Below are 18,967 nucleotides of genomic sequence, written 5' to 3' on the forward strand. Positions count from 1 at the left end.
ATTAGATACTGACTGCCCTACACACTTCATTAACCCTGTGGTTAAACTGCTCTATACTTTAACTCTGATAGTGATCCACAGCAGAGACATAAATATGGACATCAGCAAAAACAACTGCAACCAGAACAACTCTTTTCCTCCAATAATCTGTGGGCATCTGCTATAGATTGCCTGGATCAGGATAAAAAACCAAAACCAGACAAGGCTTCTTTGGACAACTGGAAGAAACCTAACATTCACAGGCCCTAGTCCTTACAGGAGACTTCAACCACTCTGACACCTGCTGGTGGGACAACACAGCAGGGCACAAGCTATCCAGGAAGGTTCTGAAGTGCATTGATGACAACTTCCTGACACAGGTGATTAAGAGGTCAACAAGGAGAGGTACTTCGCTGGATCAGGTACTTACAAACAAGGAGGAACTAGTTGGGGATGTGAAGGTTGGGGCCTTGGCTGCAATGACCATAATAAGATGGTGAAATTCAGGATCCCGAGAGAGCAGCACAGAAAGCAGTAACACAACCCTGGACTTCCAGAGAGCAGACTTTAGCCTTTTCAGGGATCTGCTTGGAAGAGTCCCATGGGATACAGCCCTGGAGAGAAGAGGGGCCCAAGCGTGCTGGTTGATATTCAAGGACCATCTCCTCTGAGCTCAAGAATGGTCCATTCTAACAAGTAGAATATCAAGCAAAGGCAGCAGGAAGCCTGCATGGATGAACAAGGAGCTCCTGACTCAACTCAGACGTGAAGAGAAAGCATCTGAGTGAAAGCAGGGGCAGATAACCCAGGAGGAACATAGAGATACTGTGCAGTTTTGCAGGGATGAGGTCAGGAAAGCCAAAGCCTACCTGGTGTTAAATCTGGCAAGTGATGTGAAGGGCAACAAGAAATATTCTACAAGTACACAAACAGCAAAAGGAAGACTAGGGAAAACATGGGCCACTGCTAAATGGGGCAGGGGCCCTGGTGACAAAAGGACACGGAAAAGTCCGAGATACTCAATGCCTTCTTTGTGTCAGTCTTTACCAGTTAAGACTAGTTTTCAGGAATCCCACGCCCCTGAAACCAAAATTTGGAGCAAGGCTGACTTGCCCTCAGTGGAGGACAATCAGGTTAGGGGGCACCTGAACACACTGGAGATACATAAGACCATGGGGCCTGATAGGATGCACCAGCTGCTGAGGGAGCTGGTTGATTCTACTGTGATGGCACTCATTTATTTTGAAAGGTCCTGGCTATTGGGAGAGGCTCCTGAAGATGGGAAGAGAGCAAATGGCACTCATATCTTCAAGAGGGCAAGAGATTAGATCTGGAAAACTACAGGCTAGTCCGCCTCACCTCAATCCCACAGAAGATGATGGAGCTACTAATCCTGGAAATCACTTCCAGACATATGAAGGACAAGAAGGTGACAAGGACTAGTCAGCACGGATTTATGAAATGGAAATGTTGCTTAACCAGCCTGATAGCCGCCTATGATGAAATTACTAGCTTAGCAGATGAAGGGGGAGCAATGGATGTTGTTTATCTCAACATCAGTAAGCCTTTTGACACTGTCTCCTGTAACAGCCTCATAGACAAGCAGATGAAGCATGGGTTACATAGGTGTACAGTGAAATGGACTGAAAACCAGCTGAATGGTTGGGCCCAGATGATTTTGACCAGTGGCACAAAGTCCAGTTGGAGGCCAGTCGCTAGTGGTATACTCCAGGGGTCAATACTAGGTCCTATACTCTCTAACATCTTTATTAATGACCACAACATCGGGACAGAGTGCACCCTCAGCAAGATTAGAGATGACACAAATCTGGAAGGAGGGACTGATACACCAGATGGGGGTGCTGCCATTCAGAGGGACCTCAGCAGGCTGGAGAAATGGGCAAACAGGAACCTCATGAAGTTCAATCAGAGGAAATGCAAAGGCCTGCAGCTGGGGAGGAATAAGCCCAGGCACCAGTACACACTGGAGGGGTGGGGGGGCAGGGGACCAGAATGGAAGCAGCTTGGCAGAGAAGCACCTGGGGTCCTGCTGGACAGAAAGCTGAGCATGAGCCAGCAATGTGCCCTTGGGCCAACAACCTTGTGGGCTGCTTTGGGAAAAACATTGCCAGCAGGTCAAGGGAGGTGATCCTTCCCCTCCACTCAGCACTGGCACCCCTGGAGTGCTGAGTTCACTTCTGGGCTCCCCATTACCAGAGAGACAGGGATATACTGGAGAGGTTGAGAAAGGTGGGACTGTTCAGCCTGGAGAAGAGAAGGCTCCAGAGCTATCTTATCAATGTGTATAAATACCCAATGGGACGGAATGAAGAAGATGGAGCAAGACCCTTCTCGGTGGTGCCCACTGAAAGGACAAAAAGCCATGGGTATAAATTGAAATAAATGAAATTCCATCTGAACATAGGATGATGTTCACAAAAAAAAAAAGGTGATAAACTGTCTTTTTTTTTTTTTTTTTTTTACAGTGAGGGTGGTCAAAACCTGGAACAGGTTGACCAGAGTGGCTGTCATCCTTGGAGATATTCAAAATGTGCCTGGACATTGTCCTGGGCAACCTGCTCCAGCTGCCCCTGCTTTGAGTAGTGGGACTGGATGAGATTATCTTGTGAGGTCCTTCTATCCTCAAGGTCTCTGATTCTGTGAAGGTGTGGTTATAAATCAGGCTAACATACAATTTCATATTTTAAAGCAAGCTTTAGTATGTTTAACCTACTTCAGTTTAGGTTATTCTCTTCTTATAAAAACTAATTCAGTTAATCATACTTCTTTGGGGGGTGCGCATGAAAGGTTGATATTTTAACATTCAGCAATCAAAACAAATTATAATGTTCAGGGCACGCATTTGCTAAGAGTTTCTCAACCCTGCATTAACTGATATTAATGAACATGTTTGTTAAACTAACTTGAAAATGTCTGTTGTACATTACCAATGTTTGATGTTTACCCACAGGGGCTCAGACACATGGTTACCACAGTCTAACAAGTTATTATGCCATCAGCAAACAGCAGTCCAGCTCTTGATGGGCAGACAAGCTCTGACAGCTCTTGCTTTTACAGTGTAAGACAGAGTAAGTCCCCAGTTAGCTCTATTCTCCACAATTATCTTTCTTACAGCAAAGTCAGTAGAAAGGCACACCTGTCTGCACATCAACTGCTTCAGGGAAAAAAAACAGCTTTTAAATCTCTTGGTTAAAGATGATACTTTTCATTTCAGTAGATAAACACAGTTTTTCTTTTGAAGACTCATGGATATTTTTTCCTATAAAACTTGGATACACAATCATTAAATTATTTCAAAAAGAATAGCTAAGCATCTTTTATTCAATTTTTTTTCCTCTTAAAAACATTATGGGATCCAGCTCAGAAACAAAAAAGAATCAAGTAAGAGCCTTTAGTGTTTTTCCAAGATAAAAAGGCATACCGTTTTGAACCAGAAAAAAAATTATGAAAGAACTTACCATGTGACAAATATTGTAAGAAAACATTCATTATTACAGTCTCAAATTTTTGTATAGTAAAAAAAATTAATGTATTCCCTTTTACATGCAAAAATTGTTGAAGTTAACAGCAGACCATGTGTAAATTATGCAATATAGCCAGCTATTTGATTAGGATGATTTATTCCACAGTGAAGAGATCAGAATTAAATCTGTTACTTTCATTATACACACAAATGTATATTGATAGATTAATTAAAAAGTCTTAGTTTTTTACCATATAAGAAGCATTTTTGAAGAATACGATTGATCAATAGATTTAATACGTATTAAGTTTTCTAAGAAAATAACAAACAATATTTTTCTAAAATTAGAAGGAAATAAGTTTCCAGTTAATAGTTTCTTTGTATGTTTCTCTAACTTGCTTTTATATTTGCACATAAACAGGTAACAACTTCTTAACAGAAAACTAATAGAAACCTTGTCCTGGCTATTCATTCGGTAATTCGTGGAACTTCAAAACTTAAGCTCCTTCCTTCTCCTCTTCTCAAGTTTTATAATCACAGATTGGATGAAAGGTTTTAATTGTTGTGCAATTTTTCCTGAACACAAGTAATCTCATTTTGTAGTACAGTTGCTTAAGTTACTTGAACTACAACCTTCGTTGGGTTTGTGGTTTTGTTTTTTTTTTTTAATATCTTCGTTGCAGACATCCTCTTGATGATAATAAACCATTCAAATAGGGTTGGTTGGTTGGTTTTCTGCCTGTGGAATAATCTCCCACAGGAGGATACAGATATGAAAAAAGTTGTCTGCACACAGATCACAAGTCTTCATTCAAGGTCTGGGATCAGCAGCAAGCTGATCCAAGCTACCAAGCAACGGGGATCACCATGTTTGGATGAGTTTGTCACATGTGTGACACTGAGGAAACATTTATTCACAGAAAAGTTAACAAAATTTTCTGCAGAACTGCCCATTAATGCTGAGTAATATCTATTTTGGGAGCAGATGACAGTAAAGACATTCCAGGAGAAGTCACTATGAGCTTCCTAGAAAAGTTTCACAGAAGCCAAGCTTCCTGAGCAACAAACATCCCAGTAGCTGATATAAACAGTAGATATAAACAGAACCTCTCAGAGGTAGCCAAAAATCCAGCTATTCCTAAGCCTCACTGACCCTGCGCACATTTTAAGAACGTACACCACGTTCAGATACTTCCTGACAAAAAACACCAACGTACAAACCTTTTAAGTAGCATTAAAATATGAGACAATAGCAGATATCATTAAACTTCAGTTGCAATTACTTTCAAAATTAAGTAAATTCAGAAGGAGAAGAACAGTACACATAAGAGAAATCCAAAAACTGACAAGCTTGGACATAGAGCTGAAATTCTAAGTTGCGCAGCAGGGTCTCTGCTCCTATATAAAAAGGATCTCAAACTTGAAATAATTTCTTCCTAGTTTCTTCAGAAGAAGAGACAATTGTGATGATAATTGATCTTTTCACTTGTACTGATTCATTATACTTTTAAGAGAAAAAGAATTATCATTTTTGAAAGTATTTCTTCCTATACTGAGCTGAGGTCCCAATTTGGCCACTTTCAAAGTAAGTATGTTCTTTTCTTACAGTAGAAAAAGATGCTCACACCTTTAACATGTTTCTCATAAAAAACTGCCAATGTTCATCACCTGCAGTAGGAAGAAAGAAAAACTGCCAAAAGTAGCAATCAATACAAGGATTGCTGTTATGCTTCCGCTAAAAAGAAAGAGGCAGAGAAAAAGTGCAGAACACCTTACTATCTCTCATTTTCAACTGTCACAACATAGCTTGTGCTACCATTCAGACAGACCTCAACAGGCTGGAGAAATGGGCAAACAGGAACCTCATGAAGTTCAATCAAAGGAAACGCAAAGGCCTGCAGCTGGGGAGGAATAAGCCCAGGCACCAGTACACACTGGAGAGGTGGGGGGGGCAGGTGACCAGATGGAAAGCAGCTTGGCAGAGAAGCACCTGGGGTCCTGCTGGACAAAAAGCTGAGCATGAGCCAGCAATGTGCCCTTGGGTCAACAACCGTGTGGGCTGCATTGAGAAGAGTATTGCCAGCAGGTCAGGGGAGGAGTGAACCCTAAAGTGCTGGGTTCACTTCTGGGCTCCCCATTACCAGAGAGACAGGGATATACTGGAGCAAGTCCAGTGAGGGGCCACAACGGTGATCAAGGGACTGATCACTGCAGCATCTGACCTATGTGGAGAGGCTGAGAGAGCTGGGACTGTTCAGCCTGGAGAAGGCTCCAGAGCGACCTTATCAACGTGTGGAAATACCTGATGGGGGACAGTAAAGAAAACTGAGCTAAACTCTTCTCAGCGGTACCCACTGAAAGGAGAAGAGGCAATGGGCACAAACTGAAGCACAGGCAATTCCATTTAAATGTAAGAAATTTTGCTTTACAGTGGGGGTTATCAAACACTGGAATAGGTTTTCCAGGGAGTCTGTGGAGCCTCCGTCCTTGGAGATGCTCAAAACCTGGCTGGACACAGTCCCAAGCAACCTGCTCTAGGTGATCCTTCTTTGGCTAGTCCAATCCCCTGCTCAGTCTCCAGAGGTGCCTTCCAACCTCAACTATTCTGTGATTCTGTGAAAAGCTTAGCTGATGTTCTGAAATGATCCTGCCCTTTTCAAGCTTTTTAAGTCTTTCACACTTTCCAATATTCTACATTTTGACCTTTCTAAATATGGCATTTTATTCCCTGGCCTCAGAATTTGTGTTTACAATTTGTACTCTTCTAAAACAAGCACTACAAAGAGGTAGTCTCAGTAGAAACCAGTGTGAGACCAGTGTGTCACCAATGACAGGACTGTAGGAAGGTATCTGGATGTATACTATTTCTGATGACAAACTAATACTCCTAATGCATCTCACACAGAAGACTCAAAAGCAAGTGTTTAATTTTTCTACCCCTTTAAACTTTTATTAGATGTTTCATAAAGTTTTAAACAGATGTAAAAACCTGTCCCCATTACTGCTTGTTGATAGTTTCCATTGGAATCCACTGAATTTAGCAAACCTTCCACTATCACAATGCATTTGAATACCAAATTTCAGTCAATCTTTCTGATAGCTGCCAAACCTCAAAAACATACCCCAGCTTCACACTAAAACTATTCATCCTCATTTGCTAGTTTACTTATAGCCTCCTCTGACACCAGTATTCTCAATTACCATTTTATTCGTCCCCAGATTAAACATTTTCCAGGAGATATTCTTTAATTTATATACTGCTCCTGAATGCCCTCCATAAAGTGGAATGGAAATTTGGCAGAATAAAAGCAGGTACCATCACCAAGAATATCTTCTACCAAAACTTCCAAAAGAATCTGTGACATTGAGTTAACTAAATTCTTTTAACCTTCAAAATCTACATCTAAAATTTGACTCAGAAGTTACATTTCTACTAGATGCTTTTTGAGGTCAGAAATTAAACTTCAAGTATTTTGCATCCCATTCTTTCTGCTGCTCTACATTCTCAATTCTTTGTGTCGTAACATCTTGCTAAGCAAGATTGTACTGTCCATACTAAGCTTAAATTGAACTCAGGCTTCATTAAGCAACTTAATAGAAGCCAGTGATCCTAATAAAAGTGCTTGAGATAAAATACCAAAGACAAAGAATCTCTGTCCTTCAAATGATAAGCAATGATGCTATGAAAATGTTTTAAAACAACAACGAACCTCAATTACATGAACGCAGAATATCAAAAGGAATAAAAGGAACTTAAAAGAGCTTTTTATGAAAGATATGCTCAAGAACCAGCCAACAAAGGGAAAAAACACAGTTAACTATTTGTAAGGCTGAGATCACATTAGTTTACTAATAACTAGTTCCAACTGTTCTTCAAAACCAACAGAACATGATTTAGATTCTGGAAGCAATATTAAAAAAAAGTTTATCCATCTAAATGAGAAAAACCACACTCAAGTCTTTCCACTCAATTGCCATTATCAAGATGCTGTTGATAATGGCAGCAGGAAGAACAGAAAAGAAAAAGAACATTGTACTCTCTTAATTGATGACGGCCCAACACAGAACAAAAGCAACATGCTGGTAATGTAGACTGCAATTTAAATAATGTTTATGCGTAAATATTGTGCGCTGGAGACAAAAGGATAAGCTATCCATGAAAACATTTAAATATAAGAAAAATACTGATAAAACACATGTATATCTATGTTCACCTAACAGATACACTATGCTTTGAAACAGAAATCTAAATAAAATAAGCGAAGTTTTACAGTTTTCTACTATGGGTTTTTTTTTTTTCTTTCCTATTTTTAAGCAGCATAACATATATCACTGGCTGAAATCAACAAAATTAAGCAATGTATATGCAGGAATTCACCATTACCATGTCATGTTCTACAACGTGCAGCACTTACAACAAATACACTACTTGGTATATTTTCAGCTAAAACATCTGAAGGCCGATTTTCAAAATAAAATGCCACTTTAAAAAACAGGTGGATTTTTTTTAAAGCAAAATAACATGTGAAAATAGTTAAGTTATAGTGAATAACATGACTTAAAATTCACAACTTACTTAGGAGTTGAAGGACCTCTTGGCCATGTTCCATCCTCATTCTTCTGTTCTATCACCAGTACCTACCACAAAAAGCGTAATAAGAAAACTGAAATAAAAATATGACTAGACTGCTTTCTGTTCCAACCTTTTTAATGGATTTGCTGACATGTGATTGAGATGGAAAAGACTGATGTTTAAGTTACTATTCCCTGAGGTTCAAGGATATTCCATTCAACTACACTGCACCTTCCTCTTGCTCTGTTCACTGTTTTCTCCTCACATCTTAATTTGTGCAACTTTGGGCAAGCCACTTAATATTTCTATGCCTCAACAATCCATGGATAAAATGGTGAGACCTTACCTCTCAAAGAGGTCAGAAGACGACCTGTAATGTCTAAGCAGCATCCATGAATCTATAGAAATCACATGTCTATACAACAGCCCTGTTAAAGAAGGGATATTCCTGAAGGAATTTTGCCTCACACATGACAAATCGGTAGGAAAAAAAAAAAACCCAAACCACTCTTTTCTGCCTTGATAGCCTTAAAATCATACCTGTTTGGTCACTCCTGTAATTTTTTTGCAAAAGCATTCATCTAATATTCATTTTCCAATGGGACAGTTGGCTAATGAAATTAATTTCATTCAAGTTGTCATTGGTACAAAAGGGAGTACAGAACACTCAGTCCTAAACACAGGCATCAAGTGCCATTTGAAACGCCTTTGGGTATTTGAGATATCTGCCCTAGGCTGGCAGATATGACACAGGATCTACAAAAAGCTCATGCCTTTCTGGATTGACAGCTGGGATAGCCAGACCATTTGAAATGGCAACTAGACTCCAATATTTAAACTGAATCTAGTTCTTAATTTCCAATGCAACTAATTCTGCGTAACTGTACACTGATGTTTCAGGATGATAAATTAACTGCCATGCTATGGCAGTATGTGTCTACACAGTGACATACATTCACATATGTACTTATGCTCAAAACCTTATACGTAAGTCATGCTGCCACTTGAAAACGTAGTCACATTTTCAGTCTGAATACACTAAGACATGACATTGAAAACTAGCTTTCTATCATGACCAGCTTTGTATCTGGAAAAGAGTAGCCTGCTATCTTTGGTCATGAATGCTGTAAGACGTGTTCTGCCATATTTCCTTCCATTGGCTCACAGAGACTACTAAATAAAAGGAAGACTTAGACTTAAAAGTTCAATGGAACCCCTAAAGGTTCACTTCAGAAACCAACTAATGAATTCAAAACATTAATTTACTCAATCACATACGTAGATTAGAATTACACAGTAAAAAATAACTATTAGGTTAGACAGACTGTAATAGTCAGAATAACTATTATTAGATTAGGAGGCTCAGCAAGAAAAATAACAACCTTGTGTGTCAGCAAGTGCAACTGACCAAACACACATGGTCTACCATGACATTTAGCATTTTCAGAAACCACGGTTAAACTCAGTTTTGAACAATATTTGTTTTGCTGAAAGTACAGATGTCACCTAGAGATCTTTTTATCACTATATTAGAACATGCTTGCTTCATAGTTAATGTTTCACTGGGATAGAGGCAATTTGCAAGTTACATCTTTGACGCAAATCTTTTATGGGAGATGTAGGCTCTTCCAGCAGGACTTCTGCGTTGTTAAAATTACCTGTGTGAGGGCTTAAGTGCGTGCAGCATGAAGCTAAAGGGCACAATAGTTCAAGCTGTTATTTTGGTGCACTGATTACTTACCTTCCATGCCATAAAAGAAATCTGAAGCACAGCATAAATACTGCTGGTAAGTAAGTTAGAGTCAAGTATTTCAAGGCAAAAGGAAATACTTTAATATAATCTCGCCTACAATTACTGCCATAAAGTTTGATCCATTCATATTTGTAGCATGACAGCACGAACTACAGCTGTTGAAAAAGCATCCAACTATTTGAAGACTAAAGAATCAATGTAATAATCTGAAAAGTTATTCTAATGATTAAATTGTTCAATCAGTTCACATTTGTATTTGTGTAGCTTTAACATCCGATATTTGTTCTTTATGTTCATCTGGAAAGGTAAAAAAATTCTCTTGTAAGAAATCCTCCCATAAAGGGATTTTGAAGTGATGATATAGTCTCACGCTAAAGCAGGTTTTCAAGCTCTTTTGCCTCTATAGTTCTTATCTGAAGTCTTTTAATTTTTTCTTAATTTCTTTCTGAAATCTGGACAGTGGAATTTGAGTGGAAGACATTCTTTTAGAGAACCTAAAAGGTTCTTCAAATTTTGGGTTTCATTATAGGAACATATCCCAGATCCTAGGAATATTTTTTTATTTCAGGTTTTAAAAAATTCAAGTTAGCAACGTTACGTTCATTTACTTTTAATTCACCAGGAGAGTTAAACTCATCTTTAATCCTGAAAATACAGTCAAAGACTACTTTTATTTTTATGGACTTGTTTATAAAATCCCCTATCCCTAATACAATCTATTAGGAGGCAATTTTTGTTTAAAAAGAAGGAAAATTCATTGGGTACAGCTACATTTTCATGAGAAAAAAAATAAACGTATTAAAAAAAGAAATATTATTACACTGTACCTGTCCCTGGTATAAACCAGCATCCTGTATGGTACTGTCTGGTTTATTCAAAGGTTCAAAAGTATTACTCATGTATTTGTTCCACAATCTGGTCTCTTTTTCACCTGGAATATTGAAGATTTTTCTTATCTCTTTTTCAATTGTATCTGTTTTGAAAGGGAGAGAACAAAAGTTTAGCATTTCACTACACAAACAGTATAAGGCCAAACAAAGCACCAGAATCACCTACTCTTTTCTTATATTCAAAATATGAATGAAACTGTAGAAATAGCCATGCAACTACATCATGTTGTAGGACAAGCTGGAAGTTGCTAGTTCACTTGCCTTTAAAATGGAAACAGTCAGAGGACTATTTTATTCCCTCCTGAATCTCTTAGCAAAGCAGATCAAATAAAGACAAGTTGATAACTAACAGATGACAGGAGGTACCTAGGTACCCATCTACTAATTTCTCAGAGTGTGGTAACACAGAAGTGTGGGTGGGTAGGGAATGATTAGAAGCAAGACTGGCAGCAAAACCAGGTGCAGGGAGTGCAAGTCATTCTGTTCCTTTCCCTAAATCAAACCCTTTTTGGTTTTCACGCTTCTACTACCCATATCCCAGTGCAACTAGCACTAACCACAATATATATGCATAAATTTTAATTTACACACTCGCAGAAATTAAAGACTACTCTGTAAAACTGAAGCGCATAAATTTATTTTAAAAGGATGATGAAAGATTTTACGTCCCTGAAAGATTTAACATAAAAAGGTCTACCAGCTCCTCCTCTACCTGACAGAAATATAATCAGTGTTACGTAATTTTAAGGTAGTGTAATTATTGTCGACAACTGAAATTTAAGAAGTTCATAATTAAATTCATCCTCCTTATGCAAAAGTAGAGTTTATTAAAGAGTTCTTTAATTTGAACTAATAGGTACAGTGCTATACCATAGCTATCTCACTTGTTTTTGGATTTTTTTTTTTAATTAGTACACTCATACAGCCCCACAGCAGCCAAGTCTCATAACAGCTAATACAGAAAACAAAAGAGGAGTCAAAAAATGTACAGTTTATTCCTGATGATCACTGAAAACACAATTATAAAAATGGGCTCTGTAAGCTCTTTGAGAGACATTCCCTTGAAGTCTCAGGATAAAACAGCAGTGTGTCAGCTCCTCTAGCATTCCCCTCGCTCCCTTTTACTTATTATTTTCTCTTCCACTATGTTAAATCAAATACGAAAAGTCAAAATGAGACCTGAAGTTTAAAAGTACCTTATAAAAATCCAGCCATTGGCTTGTGAAATGCATGACAACTGGCCAATATAATGTTTGAGGATATTGTAGGCAACTGAATACAATTTCCTTCTATACTAGTTAACACACATTTTAGTATGAAAGCAAGTGTTAGACTGGATCATCTGTTTCTGTAATAGAGGTGATATGTAGGCAAGGTAGGTGCTATAAACAAGGCAACAGGCTGTTACTTGATTTGTTGACTTTTTTTTTTTTAAAAAGTCATGTACTGTCTGAATCAATTCTCAACCAATGATTTCAAATAACTATATTTGAATGTAAGAATGAATCTAGTCAGCAACAATCCTCAAAAAAAAAATTGATGTATCAATGACTCACTAAAGAAGAATTTACAAAAGATGGTATTAATAAGATAATGAAAAACTTTAACAATTATTTGAGCATTGCAGCTCGTATTCTTTGCAAGTACTAAGTTAACATTTAGTATGTTAATTTTGAACATATTCCAGCTTCACTAACAGAACTGTTATGAGACTGGAAGCATCAATACTATCAGATGACTACACATTATGTCCAAGACTCTGGGAAGAGTATGTTCCACTTGACTACTATGCTAATTTTGAGACTGAAACTAAGGTTCTTTTACATACTTCCATGAACGTAACCAATGCACGCTTTATAATTCTTTCCCTTGCCCCCCAGCAAGCACCACTGAAGTGCTGGCTTATGATCTAAAGTGAAAGTGCCTGTTCGGTATAAATGAAAGCATTACATTCAAACAGGTATGGTCTGAGGCATATGGTGTACGGGGTTCTCCTCTAGTAGTGTTATACACATCCATGTATGAGATGATTAGTACTGGGATGACGTCTAAAAGAGACAGGAAGAACTGCCCTTTAAAGATGGCCTCTCACTCCATCAGCTATATAGCCACACTTTGAGATAGTTCACTTTGAGAGTTAAAGGTTATGGATTCCATACAGGATATATTCTATATCTTTAAAAATCAGACAGCTCCTCCAAAAAACCAGCTGCATGATTTAAGTACTATTTTGCAAGACTACGTGGAATTCTTGATGAGATGCTGGAGAAGTTCAGTGGGTCCTGATACAAGTACACCCTGGCTCCTAAAGGCTAGTGCTATCACAAATACCGGCTAAAGGAAACTGTAGTAAAATGTTAACCTATACTATGAAACAGTAATCCCAGCTTCCTAAAGAAGGGAAAGGCTAGTCACAGATCCCAGAATAAATTGTCCTCAAGGGTGGCAAGTTTTACATTCTTGTATTCTGCAGCAAATTAAAGGGAAAGATGAATCAAAGCCATTTGCCAAGATAATTTACTAGCAAAAGTCCAAAAGCCCATTAGATGCAGAGCCACTGTTGTAATCTTCTACAAAGTTTATCAGCTCAGTTTTGGAATTGTTTTATGGCATTGCAGTTACAACCTGACTCCTATTCATCCATAACAGAGGCTACAGACAGTCTTTCTGTCATTTTGTGGTTTGTAAAACTCTTGAATAAAGGTAGAAAAGGCCTACACATTAGCTGATGACTTAGTTTTATCATACTTTCACATGATTAAGACTCCTGAATTGATCATTAACTCATTTTCACTCAGAAGCCCTGATGCTCTCTAGGATCAGCAACAATAACTAGACTGAAATGCTGCCTGAACAGCATTGTCTAGCTCATTTTCTTTTTTGAATTAAAAACCCACCCCCTGCAAATGAGACAGTCATCAATCAGTCTCAAAGTTAATATGCACTGCCTCCAAGACTGAAACGCTGCCTGAACTACATCTATTGTCTAGCTCATTTTCTTTTTTGAATTAAAAACCCACCCCCTGCAAATGAGACAGTCATCAATCAGTCTCAAAGTTAATATGCACTGCCTCCAAGGCGAGAGTCCTCAATTGTAGGAGATTCCCATGAAGGGCCAAAGGAACACATTAGATGTGTCAAGTACCACCCCAAGAAAATGACTGTCATTATTAGGTCTGCCCTTTATAATTACTTTTGCCTACCTTGTACTAACTTATTGACATACAGCTTAGCTTAGTTTCTATTTGAGTGGAAAAGCAAAGGTATTCCAGGAATAACACACATTTGAAGACTGGTAGGTGAATATTATATTGTGCTTGGAGTATTTAAGATGCTCCAAAACTTTCTCTGTTCATGTGAATTACGAAGGTCTTGTACTGATCTTTTGAAGGCAGTAAATAATATACTCAATGATGGCGGGTAGAAAAATTAAAATTTCTTGAAAAGACCATAGTACCTTAATGTCCACTCACTTCAGCGGGGCTGATACTGACTCTTTTGTACTACAAGTCTTCTGCAATCATAATGAAAATGCATCCCTTACTGGCATACACAAGGAAGGGTGAAAAATAATCAAGATTCTGTGAGATTCCTCTTGCATATTATTTATTGATAATATAATGAGCATCTCTGCTATATATTTGGTGAATTTCAGAACTACCTTAAGTATACTTAAGGTAAGGACAGGGAAAAAAGTAATCACCATCTTATTAATGGATGATAAGAGAAAAACCTCAGGGATCAGTAATTTTTTCACTCTTAAAGGTGGTTTTAACGTTTCTAGCACTTCTTCTAAGATACAAACTCTTTTGGATGTCCTGGCTAGGGTGACCCTGCTTGGTACTCTGTGTAGGAAGCTTCAGCTTCAGAAAGGGCATGTTTTTAAGGCTTCCAAGAGCATGTCATCCACATCTCGGGAAAGCAAGTAAGGCCAGTGTCTGGAAAGAGGCTGCCAGTGAGCCTGACTGATTCTCATTACCCTTTATGACAACTTTCTCGTAATTGTAATTCTCTCTCTGCTAAGAAAAAATGAATACACCTCCAAGTAAGTAATTCCAAAATGCCCTGCTTCTAATTACAGAAAGAAAATATCAGAAATTCATCCATTACCTATAAATCCAATGATACAATTAAATTCAGTATAGCTGTAAAATAGCTTGTATTTGGTCCTCAGGGAAGAATAATGTTAAATTGTGTTTTCTAAGTTTCTGGGTTTGCTTAGAGAATAATGAAGCACATCTCCCCAGATGAAACCAGATCTCAAAAAGGCCAATTAACATACAACACTGAAGCCTTGTTTCAAGGACAAATTTCATAATTTTTAAGTCTTTATTCTAATACAAGCAGATGATTACTTGTTTAACTTAAAGATTAAATTTAGCAAAGTAAAATGATTCTGCTTTTAAAGAAAGCAATCTGCAAAGAATTAAAGGGTAGCAAAAAACTACATTGTTGTCAAAGAACGTAAACAAAGAGTAATGACCAGGCATAAAGTGCCAAGGGCATAAAGTACAATACTAACTGCACAAATACAGCTGATTGAAAGGCTCTTATCTCAGATACACATGCACAAATACTCCACAAATTGAGTTTATATGATAAGCAATATCTTTGCATGTGTTCTGACTGTTATTTTCAGAGAAAAATGTTATCAAAATATGGTTTCAAACGATGACACAATGCTCAAAGAGCAGGCAAAATAACCACAAATAAAGACAAGTTAAAGATTCAATACAGGACTCAGTTGCTGTAAAAGATTCTGCCTGGCCTGCCACTTCACAATCCAAAGAATACTGCCTTTGTAGGTCACCTTTAGCCATTAATTTATAAATTCAGTTCATTCTTGTGCTTTGTAATATACTCTTCTCTTTATATGTATGACTAAAAAGTGTTGGCTAATGAAAGACATGAATGGAAACACATGAAAAAAATATATTTCTTACACACCAAAAGGCAAGAAAAAGTACTATGGAATCCAGTAAAGATAATGAAAAACATCACACTGTTCACTTCCTGAAAGTGCAAACCTCTAGAGTTAACACAGATGCCTAGATAATAAAATGCACCATTTTAAAAAAAATTGTATTAAAAATCCTAACTATTCCTAACAGTTTAACTTTTAATTTTGACCCAAACAAGACTAGCCCCATCCTTTTTATTGGTTACAATACACATCTATCATTTTACCTAGAGATGTATTCACTCAGAACTTGCTACTGAGTACTATTTAAACAAGTAACAAGCATATATTTTTAAAAAATAGTTGTGCATACCTATTGTATCAGCTTTACTAAATCTTCGCGTGACAACATTGTTCATATTTCCATTTTCACAAAGCTTTAATTCTGTGAGATATACTTCTACTTTGCAGTGCTTTACAAACATACCCTGTTCAACGACCTGAAAAACAGATTGGGATCAGGTATCAGTCCAAATACGTTTTCAGATACACACTTCAAAATATTTTTGAGACCTCTTCAAGAAACCAAAGTTCAGGGAATGTAAGATACTTAATAAATGCCGAAAATTAGAACTAAAATTCTCCTATAGCTTTTTAGAAATACAGTAAACTAAAAAGTAAGTTTTTTGCCATGATGATGATGTCTTACCTATGTATAACACCACCACCCTCTCTTTCAAAGTGTTAAGTACAGTGGAAATCACAAATATGCATACTTAACCAAAAGATAAGATACTTGGATCAAAAGATAAAAAACACCAAAAGTTATTTTTATTTCAAAATACATTCGTTATATGCTACTTCCTCAAAACATGAAGAACTAGTTTTCACAGTTAAAGAAAACTTATCAAAAACAGAATACATACACACAAATAAAATCTCGATATCACATTTTTAAACAAAACCTACAAATCTTCCACTTATATTCTGATAATGAATACATTAATTTGAAATTTCACCTACTCATTACAGTTGTTTATTGTACATTCATTTTTGTAACACCTATTACAAAATAGTTAAGTATACAGGATTTTTTTTTATAAAAGTAAAATGTAGAAAAAAAAAATATTCAGGGTCACCTCTTAAATGTTTTTCCCTTTGATCTTCCAAAGTGTAACTGCAGTACTTAGTCATGTAGACTGTTCCAAAAATAACCATCGGCCTGATATGTGATACATCTGACAAATACGGTTAAAGAAAAAAAAAAAAGCCACCAGCTAATTGCTAGGAGAGATCTGCTATCTGCTGTACAAATATAACTTGTATGCATGTGCCATAGGAAAAAAAAAATTAGCAAATGATTTCATTGCTGTTCAGTAGTTTGCCTTAGCTTTAATGACTGCCAACCATGACATTTAAATAAAAATGCATCTTAATTTGAGCAGCTTAGTAGGGTTTTCAACTACTGGAGTAACAACAAAATAGTTGCAGTAAACAAAACTATGGAGTATGGCTAAGACATTTTTGAGAACAAAACTGACACTGTAGTGGTAGTATTACTACATCCTATTACATAAATTCATAATGTTATTTGACATGGGTCAAGTACAGCATTGTATCAATTTAAAATTTGGATCCACATTTGAAAAAAAGCTGATGTAACAAAGAGGATGAAAGCAAAGTATCATCCCACCTCTATGATAAAACATTAAGGCAGACAGGAGAAAGAATCATGAACAAATGACAAAAGCATCAGGAAGAAAAATTCTGAACCAGAATATGCATTTCAGAGGATAACTACTGTTCATATTGGCAGAAATGATGAAGCTATGCCAGTTTACCTGGCCACTCATTACACTCCATGTATTTTTCCAGTTAGTTCCTTCCAAGTAGAAGGCAAGTTACTCTAATTTCCTTTCTCTCTCCTTCCATTTTCCCCCGAAAAGTGAAAAAGTCACAGAACTTTTACTTTACCATGATGATGGAAGAGGATTCAGTTTGCTGAAACCCATCTTCAGTAAAAACAGTAACAAGTTGATAACAGATATATCTTTAAAGAAGGAGAGCCATTTTAATGGATTTCAGCTCTTACAGAACTAAGAGAAAAAGAAAGAGACATTCCAGGGATGTCTCTTTAAAGAAAGATCTCTTTTATTAAAGAGAATGTTAAAAAAAAAACAACAACAAACTACTATTGCTGACGAAATGAATCTTGAAAATGCAAAATTTCTTCTATAGCTAAATCTGGCATTTGTTTGAAAGGAATGCACTTCAAGTAAGTGGCCAGCATGCACGTAGTTAGACCATACTCATGTCACAGGAGGGAAAAAAGTTGTATTACACAGAAGTCATATCAAACTATATTCTAGTCATAATATTCTTTCAGCAGTTTTTCAGGAATTAAAATAAAGATCCCTTTAACTGAAAGAATATGCCCTAATTATCAATTTAGAAATGGCAAACATACCAAAATGTATTTTAAAACTTAAGTAATTCAGTCCAGTGAGGATGCAACTGTAATCACTAACCTGAAAATCTTAAGAAATAATACAAATAAAAAAGGCTGTATGATCAGTAAACTGGTAAAATGTCATATCACCTTAATAATAAGGATGGTATGTACTGGAACAAACAAAAATTAACAAAGATGTTAATTTTTAAGTATCTCATACTGACAGAGGGCCACAGTATCCACCATACCATGGACTACTACTTGTGTTGAGGTAAGCTTTTTGCTTAAAGAAAAAACTCCCTTAGAGAGCTGCTGAACAAAGAAGACTATGCTTATCAGAAAAGGAACGACCAATTACTCTGCCAGTGTTAACATTATTAGAGCTAGGCTTTTCACTAATATAGTCAATACAGTTTTGGGTTTTTTTACTTAATTACAAAATCATTTGCATTAATAGACTTACAAACTTCTAAAGCAAGTTCTTCTTGAAATATTAGAGGGCTTACTTCCAGAAAAAGAAATATTAGAGGGCTTACTTCCAGGAAAAGAAAGTATTATATTTTTTGCATCCTCATTTCTCAATATTAAAAACTTAAGCCTCTAAAATCTGAATAAAAATTAGATAGCTATAAGCAACTAAAGCAGGAGTTGTCTATACGATTATCATAGGCCAGGACTTACAATTCTCTAATAAATTCCTGTGCAACTCCTGCATATTTGCAGGACTATATCTGAATCGTATTCATCCCAGTAGGTAATTTAAGAGTACCTTGCGTGCTATTGGCTCTTGACCTTCCATCAGTGTGTACCAGCTAACTAGCCTATTCCAGCCTTCAGTTGGCAAAAGGATGTAGTCCAGCTCATCAATGAGATGTTCTTTGAGAGACTGAGAATCACCATCTATAAGAGAAAGACATTTTTACTTGAATACTGTCA

General features: G+C 36.9%; 1 protein-coding gene across 1 annotated transcript in view; it reads right to left on the reverse strand.

The window, feature by feature from the left end:
- The window catches only part of USP15 (ubiquitin specific peptidase 15), an 83,295-nt gene that overhangs the window by 30,428 nt on the left and 33,900 nt on the right, over positions 1-18,967 (reverse strand). Inside the window, exons 3-6 of the mRNA XM_009327687.1 lie at positions 18,801-18,931; positions 15,953-16,079; positions 10,617-10,762; positions 8,040-8,101 (exon numbers count right to left, since the gene is read on the reverse strand). Of these exons, the coding sequence (XP_009325962.1) occupies positions 8,040-8,101; positions 10,617-10,762; positions 15,953-16,079; positions 18,801-18,931 (466 nt within the window). The remainder of the gene's footprint in view (positions 1-8,039; positions 8,102-10,616; positions 10,763-15,952; positions 16,080-18,800; positions 18,932-18,967) is intronic.

This window comes from Pygoscelis adeliae, unplaced genomic scaffold, assembly GCF_000699105.1.
Source record: "Pygoscelis adeliae isolate BGI_AS28 unplaced genomic scaffold, ASM69910v1 Scaffold113, whole genome shotgun sequence".
NCBI lineage: Eukaryota > Metazoa > Chordata > Aves > Sphenisciformes > Spheniscidae > Pygoscelis > Pygoscelis adeliae.